The 15,000-nt window shown below is 40.7% G+C and overlaps 1 protein-coding gene across 1 annotated transcript in view; it reads left to right on the forward strand.

Moving 5' to 3' along the window:
• Nucleotides 1–15,000, forward strand: part of LOC109412795 (uncharacterized) — an 18,895-nt gene continuing 3,895 nt past the window's right edge. The window contains exons 1-2 of the mRNA XM_029867765.2: nucleotides 1–815; nucleotides 881–961. Coding sequence (XP_029723625.2) covers nucleotides 366–815; nucleotides 881–961 — 531 coding nt within the window. The 5' untranslated portion in view covers nucleotides 1–365. The remainder of the gene's footprint in view (nucleotides 816–880; nucleotides 962–15,000) is intronic.

Genomic DNA, 15,000 nt, shown 5'->3' on the forward strand with positions numbered 1-15,000 from the left:
GCAACCGGAGAGATTCGTAGCATGTCGCCCTTAGTTACCGTTGTCCGTGGTCCTACTCGAAGAAATGCGACTTCTCTCTAGTAGGCGACGGGCGGCGGTGGGCGATGGCCTACTGCGATCCAAGATGCGTCGCCGGCGATGTGGTTATTCTTAGCCCGTGCACCAAGCCTACTGTCATTGTTTCGGGGGGCTCCGATTTGGGCTATCGTTGATTACATCACATCGGTAATGGGCGCGCACTGACTGCTGCACATTTCCATTGTGCACGGAGCTCGGTGACAACTGTACCGTGCATCGCAAATTAGAGCACCTCATGTCTCATTTGCGATTCGGTAAATAGAAATTTCAAAAAAGAAAAACAAAAAATGGTCGACCACCTCCTGCGCCATTTTTTTTCCTTCTTTTCGATATTGCGACAGGCGTTCGCGGCTTTGGCCGCGAAATGCGATCTTCAGTTTGGTAATTGCGCTGCACCAGTTCAGACAAACATGCTGCAACGGACCGTCGAAGCCGGCAAAGTCTTTGGTAGAACCGCTGCCATGATCCGCATCCGCCTACTACTACTGCTAGTGCTGATTGCGACGATCATTCCGAGGGTTAGTCCAGGGCTGGGCGATAGCGGCAACGGCACTGTCAGCATCCAGCACCGGCTGTATCAGAGCAAGCAGCTGCTGATGGACAGCGAGGCGCAGTTCTTGGCGCTTAGTGACAGCCACCAGAAGCTGGGCGGCGATGGATTGATCAGAAGCGCCAGGAGAAGTCACCAGCGGGAGCCGAAGTTCATCAGCTTTACGACCAAAAACGACAACATTGAGGTGAATGGATAGGATAGTTCTTCGATCGAAGCAGGCGTAGTTACGAGTGTTTTCTAACGTTTCAGGTCGAAATAGACTTTGCGATCCCGTTTCTCACGATACCTGTTAAGGATTCCGTCGACGGAGTGATGGGCTCGATCATGAAGGTAGTGACGAAGTGTTCAAGAAGTGGTAAAGCTTACAGTGATGCAAACTCTCACAGACAATCAGTGACTTATTCAAGGACTCTTTACAGTTTTTTTTGGGACTCTGTCGGCAACGGAGTCTTGACTGCGGTTCTGTCGTAATCTCAATCTGTCTGCTTTCATTTGAGACTTTGTCCGTTGTCTGACTGACATTCTGTCGTTTGACTTTTTTTCCGTTTTGAATTTTGACCGGGATTCTGTTGGGATTCCGAGTGAGATTCTGTCGGAGTTTCGACTAAGGCAGTCCCAATATGGACTAAGATTCTGTCGGAAAGATAACTAAGATACTGTCAGATCGAGATACTGTCGGAGTCCCGACTAAAATTCTGTCCAAATTTCTACTGACATTCTTTCAGATACTTGATTAAGTGCTTGAGTATGATTCTTTCGGATTCTCGACTGACATCCTATCAGATCCGTGTCGAGGATCCGACCAAATCTCCGCCGCTATGTCGACAATATCTCAGTCAGCATGCGGATGCCGGAAAAATATCTGTAAATGATGAAGCAGTATCTCAATCGAGAATCCAACAGAATCTTGGTTAGAGTTCAGAGAGAATTTCAGTCGAAAATTCGACTGAATCTCAATCTGTATCATCTGCATCATCTGTATTATCTGCATCAAACAAGATGTCAGTCGAGAGCACGACTGAATGTTAGTTGAGATTCCGACAGAATTTCCGATAGAATCTCAGTCGACAAGCCAACAGAATCTCAGTTGCGATTCCTTCGGTATCTTGTTTGAAAATATGACAGAATCTCGGTTGAGGTTCTGTCGGCTTATCGACTGAGATTCTAACGGAAATTCTGTCGGAATTTCAACCAACATTCAGTCGTATTCTCGACTGACATCCTGTCGAACTGTTGATTGAAATTAAGTCGAATTTTCGACTGAAATTTTCTCTGAACTGTAACCAAGATTCTGTGGGATTCTCGATTGAGTACTGCTTCATCATTTACAGAGATTTTTCCGGCATCCGCATGCCGACTGAGATATTGTCGACAAAGCGACGAAGATTTGTTCGGATCCTCGACACGGTTCTGATAAAATGTCAGTCGAGAATCCGACAGAATCATAATCAAGCACTTAATCAAGTATCTGACAGAATGTCAGTAGAAGTTTGAAAAGAATTTTAGTCGGGACTCCGACAGTACTGGCTGCGGTTCTGTTGGAATCTCGACTAACACTTTCAGTCGTATTTTAGTAAATTAGTAAATTAGTCTATGATCATACTCTCAACTCACATCCTATTTCGAACTGTTGATTAAGATTCAGTCGAATTCCTCTCTGACATTCTGTCTGAACTTCAACTGAGATTTTGTCGGATTCTCGATTGAGATACTACTGGATCCTTCACTGAGATTTTTCTGGTTTCTGCATACCGATTGAGATATTGTCGACATAACGATTAACTTATCGTCGGCATATCGACGGAGATTTGGTCGGATCCCCGACTAAGATTCTGTCCTAGTTACGACTGTCATTTTGTCGGCATGTCGACTATGATTTTTATTTTGATTCTGTCGGAATCTTGATTGAAGTTCTGCCGGAATCTTGAACAATGTTATGCCAGAATCGAATCTCAAATGAGATTATTTTCCGGATTTTCGACTCTGACGGAATATCGATAAAGTATCTTGATACATATTCAATATGAATCTTGATACAGATTCAGTCGGAATCTCGACTGAGATTCTGATACAATCTCGGCTGAGATTCTGATGAAATCTCGACTGAGATTCTGAAAAAAAACCTCGACTAAGATTTTGTGTGTATATCGACTAAAACTGTGGCGGAATATCGACTGAGGTTCAGTCGGAGTTTCAATAGACCTTCGGACGAAATCTCGACTGCGGTTCTAACAAAGTGTTTAGACTGAAATTCTGTCAGAATTTTAAACGAAATTCTGTCTCGCCTTGCATTCTGTCGGGATGTTGCTTAAGATTCTGACGGAATCTCGTCTGAGATTCTGTTGGCATCCCGACTATGATTATGTCGGATTCTCGGCTTCAGAGTTTCTGTCGTTTCTGAGTTTCTTAGTGATCTGAGTTTCTGTCAGCATATAGACTAAGATTTTGCCGGAATGTCGACTGAGGTCTGTCGGACTGTCAACTGACCTTCTGGTGAAATCTTGATTGACATTCTTTCGCAATTTCATTTGAAATATTGACAGAATTCTAATTGAAATTCTGTCTCGCCTGGGATTCTACCGGAACGTTACTTGAGATTCTGACGAGATCTCGTCAAAGATTCTGTTGGCATCTCGACTAAGGTTATGTCGGATTCTCGACTCTTAAAATGAGATTCTGTCAGAAGCTTGATAAAAATTCTGCCAGAATGTCGTCTGAGTTTCTCTCAGAATAAAGCTCTGACAGACATGTCAGAATGTCGACTGAATATTTGTCAGAATGTCGACTGAAATTCTGTCGAGATGCCGGCTGAAGATTCTGAACTGAAGTTCTGTTGGACTTTCTATTGACATTCTGTCAGACTCTTGACTGCCATTCTATTTGATTGTTGGTGGATAGATTCTGATAGTTTCTCGACTGGTGTTCTTTCTGTCGACAACTTGACTGAGATTCTTTCGAATACTTGACTGATATTTTACCGCCATCTCGACTGGGATTCTGTTGCAATCTCGACTTAGATTCTGTCGGATTCTTAACTCTGTAGAAATATCAACTGAAATTGCCAGAATCTTTACTGAGATTTTGTCAGAATGTCGACTGAGTTTCTATCATCATGTCGACTGTCGGACACTCGTAAATATGCTGTCGGGCTCTTAGCTTAAATTCTGTCATATTGTTGATTTCTTGACTGATATTCTGTCGGAAACTAAATTGAGATCCTTTTGGGATCGTAGACTGATGATATGTCGTGATCTTGATAAAGATTATCTCCAAATATTGACGACGAATCAATTGGAATGTCGACTGGGACACTGCCAGAGGCTTGACGAAGATTCGGTCAGAATTTCAACTGAGCTTTTGCCATAATGTCGACTAAAGTTCTGTCGCACTCTCGAGTAACATTCTGTCGGACTCTTAACTGACATTCGTCTGATACGCTGATAGTTTGTCGGATTATTAAAAGAAATGCTGTCGATTTCACGACTGATATTCTGTCGGATTCTCACCTCAGATAATGTCGGATCCTTGATTGAGATTCTGTCGCCATCTCGACTAAGATTGTGTCAGAAATATCGACTGGTAATCTGTTGGAATGTCGACTTGAATCCTATCGAGACTGACTCGTCTGACTTTGTGTTGGATTCTCAACTGAGATTCTGTCAGATTCTCGACTCTGGAGTTGAAATATCGACCGAGATTGCTAAAATGTTTACAGAGTTTTCATTAAAATGTCAACAGAGTTTCTATCATAATGTCGACTGTCGGACTCCCGCTAACATTCTGGCGGATTCTTAACTGAATTTCTGGCAAATTGTTCACAGAGACTCTGATGATTTCTTGACTGATATTCTGTGGGAAACTCAATTGAAATCATCTCGGGTTCTTGACTGATTTTTGCCGTCATCTCGTCTCGACTAAAATTTTGTCCAAATATTGACAGCGAATCTACTGGAATGCCGATTGAGACGCTACCAGAGTTTTGACTAAGATTCTGTCAGAATTTCAGCTGATCTTTGGACAGAATGTCGACTGATATTCTGTCCAATTCTCGAAAAACATTCTGTCGGACTTTCGGCTGATATTTTGTCGCATTATTATTAGAAATGCTGTCGATTTCTCGACTGATATTTTATCGGATTCGCACCTGAGATACTGTTGGATCCTTGATTGAGATTCTGCCACCATCTCGACAAAGATTCTGTCAGAAATATCGACAGGAAATCTGTTGGAATGTCGACTAGGATTCTGTCGACTGATTTCGACTGACTTTTTACAAATACAATACAATACTGAGATTTTGTAGGAATCTCGACTCTGGACCTGGAATATCGACTGAGATTCGACTGTTGGACTCTCGAATAACATTCTGTCGGACTGTTAACTGAAATTCTGTCAGATTGTTCAAGAAGATTCTGTTGATTTTTTGACTGATATTCCGTCGGAAACTAGATTGAGATTCTTTCAAATTTCTGGCTGATATTACGCCGTCTCCTCGATCAAGATTTTAGTCGAAGTATTGATGGCAAATCTATTGGAAGCCGACTGAGACACTACCAGAATCTTGACCGAAATTCTGTCAAAATTTCAACTTTTCGAGCCCTGAAGAAGGTCCCAACAAGCGCCGTAACGTTGGCGAAGATTTAAAATAATTAACATCAACATTTCCACTAAGCTTTTGACAGAATGTCGACTGAAATTCTGTTCGACTCTCGAACAACATACTGTTGAACTCTCGGCTGGTATTCTGTGGGCTTCCGGCTGACGTTTTGTCGGATAATTGATTGAAATGCTGTCGATTTCTCGACTGATATTCTGTCGGATTCTCACATGAGATGATGTCGGATCCTTGATTGAGGTTCTGTCGCCATCTCGACTAAGATTCTGTCGGAAACATTGACTGGGCAATCTGTTGGAATGTCGAATGATTTCGTCTGAATTTGTGTTGGAATATCGATTGAGATTCTGTCGGATTCTCGACACTGGGCTTGGAACATCGATTGAGATAATCAGAATCTTTACTGAGATTTTGCCAGAATGTCGACATAGTTTCTATCATAACGTCGACTGTTAGACTCTCCAATAACATTCTGCCGCACTGTTAACTAAATTTCTGTCAGATTGTTTATAAATATTCTACTGATTTTTTGACCGATATTCTGTCGGACACTCGATCAAGATCTTTTCGGATTCTGGACTGATATTATGCCGCTATCCCGACTAAGATTCTGTTTAAATGCTGATGGCAATGGATCTATTGGAATGTCGACTGCGACACTGCCAGAGTTTTGGCTGAGATTCTGTCAGAATTTCAACTGATAGTGAGTTTTTGACAGAATGCTGATATTCTGTCGGACTCTCGAATAACGCTCTGTTCGGTTGATATTCTGTCGGACTCTCGGCTGACATTCTGTTGGATTCGATTTCTTGAGTGGGATTCTGTTGGATTCGTACCTAAGATCCTGTTGGATCCTTAATTGAGATTCTACCGTCATCTCGACTACGATTCTGTCAGAAATATCGACTGGCAATCTGTTCGAATGTCAATTTGGATTCTGTCGACTGATTATGTGTTGAAATTTCGATTGAGATCCTGTCGGATCCTCGACTCTGGACTTGTCTGGACTATCCACTGAGATTTTGTCAGAATGTCGACAGATTTTCTATCATAAAGTCGACTGCTGGATTCTCAAATAGCATTCTCCCAGACTGGTAATAAAAAAACTGTCAGATTTTTGGTAGATATTCTGCTGAGTCCTTGACTGTGATTCTGTCGGACACTCGATCAAGATCCTTTCGGATCCTTGCCTGACATTATGCCGTCATCTCGATTAAGATTCAGTTAAAATATTTACGGCGAATCTATTGGAATGTCGACTGAGACTCTGCCAGAGTATTGACTGAGATTCCTTTTGAATTTCAGCTGAACTTTTGACCGAATGTCGACTGAAATTCTGTCGGAATATCGACTGAAATTCTGTCGAACTTCTCGACATTCTGCGGGATTATTGATAGAGATGTTATAGATTACTCGACTGATATGATTCCGGATTCTCGACTGAGATTCAGTTGGATGGTTGATTCAGAAATATCAGAATTGGCAATCTGTTGGGATGTCGACTTAGATTATATCGAGACGTTCCGGTATTGAACGTGATCGTATTTTTGAAATGGTCTCGGCAAGTAGATGTCGAAAATCAATGTATGATGCAATTTTCCAATCTAATACCACCTGAGCTACTGGTGGCTCATTTTTTACTTTTTACTTCTCAATGCTTCACACTCTTTGTTTTTAATTTTTCGTTTCTTATTACCGTTTACTTATTTCTTATTCCTCACTCTTTACTTTTCAATTCTCATTCTTTCTTACTTCTCACACTCTCCTTACCCCTCACTTTTTATTGCTCACTCTTCGTTTCCTACTTCTCACTCTTCACTTTTCATTTCATCACACACTTTACTCTTCAGTTTTCACATACTCACTATTCACTACTCACCATTCACTGTTCATTACTCACTAAATCTCTGCTCACTCTTCGCTTCTCACTCTTAACGGCTCACTTCTCACTACTGACTGCTCTATACTCCTCACTACTCATTCATCTCTGCTCGCTGTTTCCATCTAACTCCTCACTATTCACTAATCATCTCCCACTCTTGACTCCACACTACAGGTAGTAAAACTTCTTCTCACTCCTCAGTTCTCTCGATCACTCCTCACAGGGCACTTCTAACTACTCACTCCAACCCGAGCAGCAAACATGTCACAGAAGAGTCACGACAGTGCAGGTTCTTGGTTGCACAAGAGTCAGTATCAAGTTAATCTAACATTGCGTTAGAATTATATAACTGTAGCTCCTATGGGTATCTAAATGGGTGTCTAAATCCCCAATGCGCTCTTCTTATTGCTGAAGATTCTGAGTTCTTTACTTTGCATTTATCATTCCTCATTTCCTCACTTCTCACTCCTCACTCTTCACTTATCCATACTTAATACTCACTCTTTACTTTTCCACGCTCACACCTCACGGGTTACTTTCGCCTCAGATCTCACCCTTCACTCTTCACTTCTCATTCATCAATACCCACTCTTAATATCTCACTTCTTTCTACTCATTGCTCATTACTTTACATTCTGCTTTCTGTCGTGAACTGCTTTCGAAATCTTACCCTACTAACAAAAGTAGCTGCATAAAAGCTACAGCAAAAATGTTAGTTGGGTAGTTATCGGAATCTCGACGAAGCCTTTGACTGTGATTATGTTGGAGTCCCGACTCAATTTCAACTAAAATACTGTTTGAGTTTTGACCTCGACAGTGTTAAACTGAGATACCGTCGAAATCTCGAATAAGATTCTGTTGGAATGTCGACCTTGTGATCGACTGAAATTCTACCGTATTCTCGACTAAAACCTTGTCGACATATTGACATAGATTCTGACGGAGTTCAAACTGAAGCTGTCGGGATCTCGACTAACACTCGAGTCGTAGTCATGATGGAACTACGACATTCTTACATTATGTCGGAATTGCAGTTGATATTCTGTTGGATTCTTAAATGAGAATTTGCCGGCATATGGATTAAGGTTTTGTAGGAATATCTACTGACATTCTCTCGGAATATCTACTGTCAGCGTTCCAATTCATGTTGGCATTCTGAACTGTCTGAGATATTGTCGAGATAACGATTTACATATTGTCGGCATATCGACTGAGACTTCGAATGTGATTCTGTCGGACTCTTGACTAAGATTCTGTTAGAATCTCCACTTAGATTCTGCCGGAATCTGATCTCGATCGTCCTCGATACTGATTTCAATCAGTATTTTGATTCGAAATTATGTCGGAATTTCAACTGAAACTATGTCGGAATATCAAATGAGAAATTGCTTCATTCATGATTGAGAATCTGTCGAAATTCCGACTGACCTCCTGTCGGAATCTCGACTAATACTCCGTCGAAGCATGGATTTCGATTCTGATGGAATATCGACTGGGAATTCTGTGATGGAATATCGACTGAGGATCTGGCGAGATCTCGGCTGAGATTCTGTCGGAATCTTACCTGAGATTCTGCCCGGATCTCGTCTGCGATTTGGCAAGATCTCGCCTGACATTCTATGGTGATCCCGACTGAGGTTATGTTAGATTCTTGATTCTGTTGGAATCTTGAATGAAATTCTGCCAGGATATTGATTGAGATTCTGTCAGAATGTCGACTGCGTTTCTGCCGGAATGTCGATTGACACTCTGTCTAACTCTCGGCTGGTATTCTGTTGATTTCTCAACTAATATTCTGTCGGTTTTCAACCAAATATACTTTCGGATCCAAGACTGAAAATCTGCTTCTACTTCGACTAAAATTCTGTTCAAATATCGACTGGGAATCTCGAATTAGATTATGTCAGGTTCTCGACAAACATTGTGTCGGAATTTCAAATGAGTTTCTGTCAAAGTTTAAGGTGAATTCTGTCTGACTGAGATTTTTTGGAAATCTCGACGGAGATTCTAATGGAATATCGACTGAGATTCTGTTGGAATCTCGATATAGATTTTGTCGAAGTTCCGCCTGAAATTATATCGGAACTTCGACTGAGGTTCTGTTCGCGTAAAGACTAGCATTTTTTCGACATCTCGAGTGAGATTTTGTCAGATTTAATATTATGATTCTGTCGGAGTCTTGACCAGGATTCTGTTGGAATCTGGACTAAGTCTGCAGACTGCAGACTGAAATTCTGCAGCCATTTCGACTAAAATTCTGTTCAAATATCAACCGGTAATCTCGAATTAGATTTTGCCAGGTTCTCGACTAACATTGTGTCGGAATGTCGACTGAGATTCTGTCAAAACTTAAGGAGGCGAATTCTGTCTGAATCTTGACTGAGATTTTCTGGAAATCTTGGTGGAGATTCTAATGGTATATTGACAGAGATTCTGTTGAAATCTCGACATAGATTTTGCCGGAGTTCCGACTGAAAACTTTGACTGAGGTTCTGTACGAGCAAAGACCAGCATTTTTTGGACATCTCGAGTGAGATTTAATCAGATTTAAGATTCTGATTCTGTCGGAGTCTTGACCAGGATTCTGTTGGAATCTGGACTAAGTCTGCCGACTACAGATTGAAGGTCTGCTGCTATTCGACTAAAATTCTGTTCAATTATCGACTGGTAATCTCGAATTAGATTTTGTCAGGTTCTCGACTAACATTGTGTCGGAATGTCGACTGAGATTCTGTCGGAACTCAAGGCGAATTCTGCCTGAATCTTGACTGAGATTTTCTGGAAATCTCGACGGCGATTCTAATGGAATATCGACTGAGATTCTGTTGGAACCTCGACATAGATTTTGTCGGAGTTCCGACTGAAATTCTATCGGAACTGCGACTGAGGTTCTGTCCGAGTAAAGACTAGCATTTTTTCGACATCTCGAGTGAGATTTTGTCAGATTTAAGATTATGATTCTGTCGGAGTATTGACTAAGATTCTGCTGGAATTTGGACTAAGTCTGCAGACTGCAGACTGAAAGTCTGCTGCTATTTCGACTAAAATTCTGTTCAATTATCGACTGGTATTCTCGAATTTGATTATGTCAGGTTCTCGACTAGGACTAACATTGTGTCGAAATGTCGACTGAAATTCTGTCGGAACTCAAGGCGCATCCAAACTGAATCTTGACTTAGATTTTCTGGTATCTCGACTGAGATTCTAACGGAATATCGACAGAGATTCTGTTAAATCTCCCGACAAGGATTTTGTCGGAGTTACGACTGAAATTCTATCAGAACTTCGACTGAAGTTCTGTCCGAGTGAAGACTAGCATTTATTCGACATCTCGAGTGAGATTCTGTCAGATTTACGATTATGATTCTGTCGGAGTGTTGACTAAGATTCTGTTGCAATCTGGACTAAGTCTGCAGTCTGCAGACTGAAAATCTGCTGCTATTTCGAATAAAATGATCTCACCTGATATTCTATTGGGATCCCGACTGAGGTTATGTTAGATTATCGATTCTGTTGGAATCTTGAATTAAATTCAGCCAGGATCTAGATTGAGATTCTGTCAGAATATCGACTGTGTTTCTGCCGAAATGTCGACAGATACTCTGTCTAACTATTGGCAAGAATTCTTTCGGATTGTTGACAGAAGTTCTGTCGATTTCTCAACTAATGTTTTGTCCTTTTCCAACCTAAGACACTGTCGGATCAATGACTGAAATTCTGCAGCCATTTCGACTAAAATTCTGTTCAAATTTCGACTGGTTATCTCGAATTAGATTTTGTCAGGTTCTCGACTAACATTGTGTCGGAATGTCGACTGAGATTCTGTCGGAACTTAAGGCAAATTCTGTTTGAATCTTGACCGAGATTTTCTGGAAATATCAACTGAGATTCTAATGGAATATCGACTGAGATTCTGTTGAAACCTTCCGACATAGATTTTGTCGGAGTTCCGACTGAAATTCTATCGGAACTTTGACTGAGGTTCTATGCAAGTAAATACTATCATTTTTTCGACATCTCGAGTGAGATATTGTCAGATTTAAGATTCTGATTCTGTCGGAGTCTTAACCAGGATTCTGTTGGAATCTGGACTAAGTCTGCCGACTGCAGACTGGAAGTCTGCTACTCTTACGACTAAATTTCTGTTCAAACATCGACTGGGAATCTCGAATTAGATTATGATTCTGTCAGAGTCTTGACTAGGATTCTGTTGGAATCTGGATTAAGTCTGCTGCTGTTTTGACTACAATTCTGTTCAAATATCGACTGGAAATCTCGAATTAGATTATGTCAGGTTCTCGACCAACATTGTGTCGGAATGTCGACTGAGATTTTCTGGAAATCTCGATGGAGGTTCTAATGGAATATCGACTGAGATTCTGTTAGAATCTCGACATAGATTTTGTCGGAGTTCCGACTGAAATTCTATCGGAACTTCGACTGAGGTTCTGTCCGAGTAAAGACTAGCATTTTTTCGACATCTCGAGTAAGATTTTGTCAGATTTAAGATTATGATTTTGCCGGAGTCTTGACTAGAATTCTGTTTGAAACTGGACTAAGTCCGCAGACTGCAGACTGAAAGTCTGCTGCTATTTCGACTAAAATTCAGTTAAATTATCGACTGGTAATCTCGAATTAGATTTTGTCAGGTTGTCGACTAACATTTTGTCGCAATGCCAACTGAGATTCTGTCGAAACTTAAGGCGAATTCTGTCTGAATCTTGACTGAGATTTTCTGAAAATCCCGACGGTAATTCTGTTCTTAACGAATAATTTGTTAGAATGCCATCTGAGTTTCAGAATCAGAACTTCTGTCAGAGTTTCTGTCAACTGAAGTTCTGTCAGAATCTGCGACTGAAATTCCGTCAGAATTGTAATTGCAATGGATCACTAGAATAACTAAAACGACCGCAATGAAATGAACAGATAGCGCCACCGTAGCCGTGTGTGTTTTACGGAACTCGGCTCTTGTCACTGTTACAGTCGATATACGCTGTCCTACATTCTGACAGATTATCGATTTAGATACTGACGGGATTACGAGTGAGATTTTGTCGGAATCAATATTTAATGAGATTCTGTCCGAACCGTGACTGAAAAACTGTAAAATCGTCGAGTGGGACACTGTCAAATCATCCGAAATTCGAGAATCTGGAGAATCCCAACCAAAATATTGTCGGAGTCTCAGCAGACTTTCTGTCAGATCCTAGACTAAGATTCTGTCGGAGTTCTGACTATCAGTTTTTCGACTGACATTCTATCGGATCCTGAACGGAAGTTTTGTCAGATTTTCAACCAAGATCTCGTAGGAATTTCGCCTAAGATTCTGTCGGAATGGCGATTGAAATGCCAACGGATTCTCGACTGAGGTACAATCAAAATCTCTCTCAACTCCAGACGAAATCTCGACTGGAATTTTGATGGAAACTTGACGGGGATTCTGTCGGAATCTCTACTGAAACTCTGCCGGAATGTTGACTGGCGTTCTGACGGGATCTCGCCTGAGTTCTGTCGGAATCTGGGCTAAAAATCTGCGGATTCACGACTCTGTTGGAATCTTGAATGAGATTCTGCCAGAATCATTACTAAGGTTCTGTCAAAATTTTGACTGAGTTTCCACTAAAATGTCGACTAAATTTCTACCGAGATGACTGAATCCCGACTGGAATTCGGCCGTACTCTCAAATAGAAATCTGTCAAAATGTCGTTTGATTTTCATTTACATTGTCGACTGAAATTCTGTCGAGATGTGTCGACTGACTCTGTCGGACTCTCGGCTAACATTCTTTCGGAATCAAGACTGAAATTCTGTCAGAACTTTAATTGCGATTCTATCACAATCTTCGTTTAGATTCCGATGGAATATCGACTGAGCTTCAGAAAGGATCTCGACTGAGATTCTGTTGGACTCTCAATTCTGTTGGAATCTTGAATAAGACCCTGCCAAAATCTTGAATAAAATTCTATCACAATGTCGACTATGATTCTATCGGACTCTCGATTAGCATTCTGTTGTACTCTCGGCCGACATTCTGTCGGTTTGTTTATAAATATTCTGTCGATTTCTTGGCTAAATTTATGTCGGAAACTCATCTGAGATTGTTTCGGATCCATGACTGACATTTTGTCGCCGACTCAACTGAGATTCCGCGGATTTTCGATTCTGTTGGAAACTCAACTGAAACTCTGACAGACTGTTGGCGGAAATGTCGACTAAATTTCATCAGACTCTCGATTAACACTATGTCGGGCTCTAGACTGACATTCTGTCGGGACTGATTCTATCGAATCTGGACTAAAATTTTGTTGCCATCTCGGCTGGGAATCTATTTGCATCACGAAGGAGATTCTGTTGGATTCTTGACTTTGTTGAGATCTAAACTGATACTCTATCACAACCTTGGCTGAGATTCTGTCAGAATGTCGACACAGTTTCTGTCAAAATATCGACTGATATTCTATCGTAAATTCGAGAATTTACGTTCGTTGAACAGGTAGATTTGAGGTTGGGAAACCGCTACTGCTTTTTACTGTTCATTCCTCACTACTCACCTCTCACTCTTCATTTCACACAACTCACTTTCCCCTTCTCTTTTCTCACTCTCTGTTTCCACTCCTCACTTCTCTTTCTTCATCGATCACTCTTCACTAGCACTTCTAACTACTCATTCCTGATCCCCCACTGCGCACTTCACATTGCTACACGCTCTGCGGTTATCACTCTTCATTCCTTACTTCTACAGTAAAACATCCATGAGTCGATATTAAAGGGACCATCGACTCAAGGAAATATCGAGTAATGGAGCAAAAATCCTTTGGGAAGCTTTTTGGGGGGACCATCATAGTAATCCAGAAATTATTTTTTAGTATGGAAAAATTTATCTCCATGAGTCGATATCGAGTCAAGGAACATCGACTCATGGAGGTTCGACTGTAATTTCTGAATTTTCAAAGCTCACTGCTCTCTTCGCATTCTCACAAACTCACAGTCTTCACACTTCACTTTTCCATGCACACTCCTTACTCCTCACTTTTCACTCAAGTATCACCACTCTGTTTTCGCTGCTCACTACTCACTACCCGAGCAGAATCTAACAACAAAATGATAGCAAATCGAAAACTCGATTTGTATTCAGCAGCAAATTAATATCACATTTTGATATCAGTTTGTCTTGACTAAATTTGATTTCAAATTTAGATTTAGTTTTGCTGTCACTTCAAACTATTATAAAAAATAAATTTTTAAGTTATTTTAAAACTTCTAGGCAACCTTAACTCTAATAGTATATTATTAGTGTAATTATCTTATGGCATTCAGGATGTCATATCAATCGAAAAACCCCTGTATTTAACGATTTTTCCATATTTTCGTACTGATAACAAAAACAGTTATCAATTTGCTATCACTGATAGCAAGAATTGTTTTCAACTTGCTGTTACGGGAACATTTTTCTGCTCTCATTTTTGATGTTTTAACCGTTAAAACGACCAAAACGACAACAACCTGAGTTATCATAATTTGCAATATCACAACATCAAAATTAGTTTTCAATTTGCTGTCAGACTTTGCTCGGGTACATATTCATTTCTCACTCCTTCACACTTCTTACCACTTATTTTCATGTTTCAGTTGTTGTTGTTGTTTGTTTATTACCAGGGATTTTAACCTTTTATGGGTCATTCATCCCGTTTCATGTTTCAGTATTCCCGACACAAAATATGAGTGCTTTCTTCGGAAGAGAAGCACAGTGAGGGTCCCGAGATGAACTAGCCCCGATTTGAAAACCTCGTTAATAACGATATAAAAAAAAAAAACTATTCACTACTCACTCCTCACTCTACACTGAACATTCTTTACTGCTCGTTCCTTAC

This window comes from Aedes albopictus, chromosome 1 (assembly GCF_035046485.1).
Source record: "Aedes albopictus strain Foshan chromosome 1, AalbF5, whole genome shotgun sequence".
NCBI lineage: Eukaryota > Metazoa > Arthropoda > Insecta > Diptera > Culicidae > Aedes > Aedes albopictus.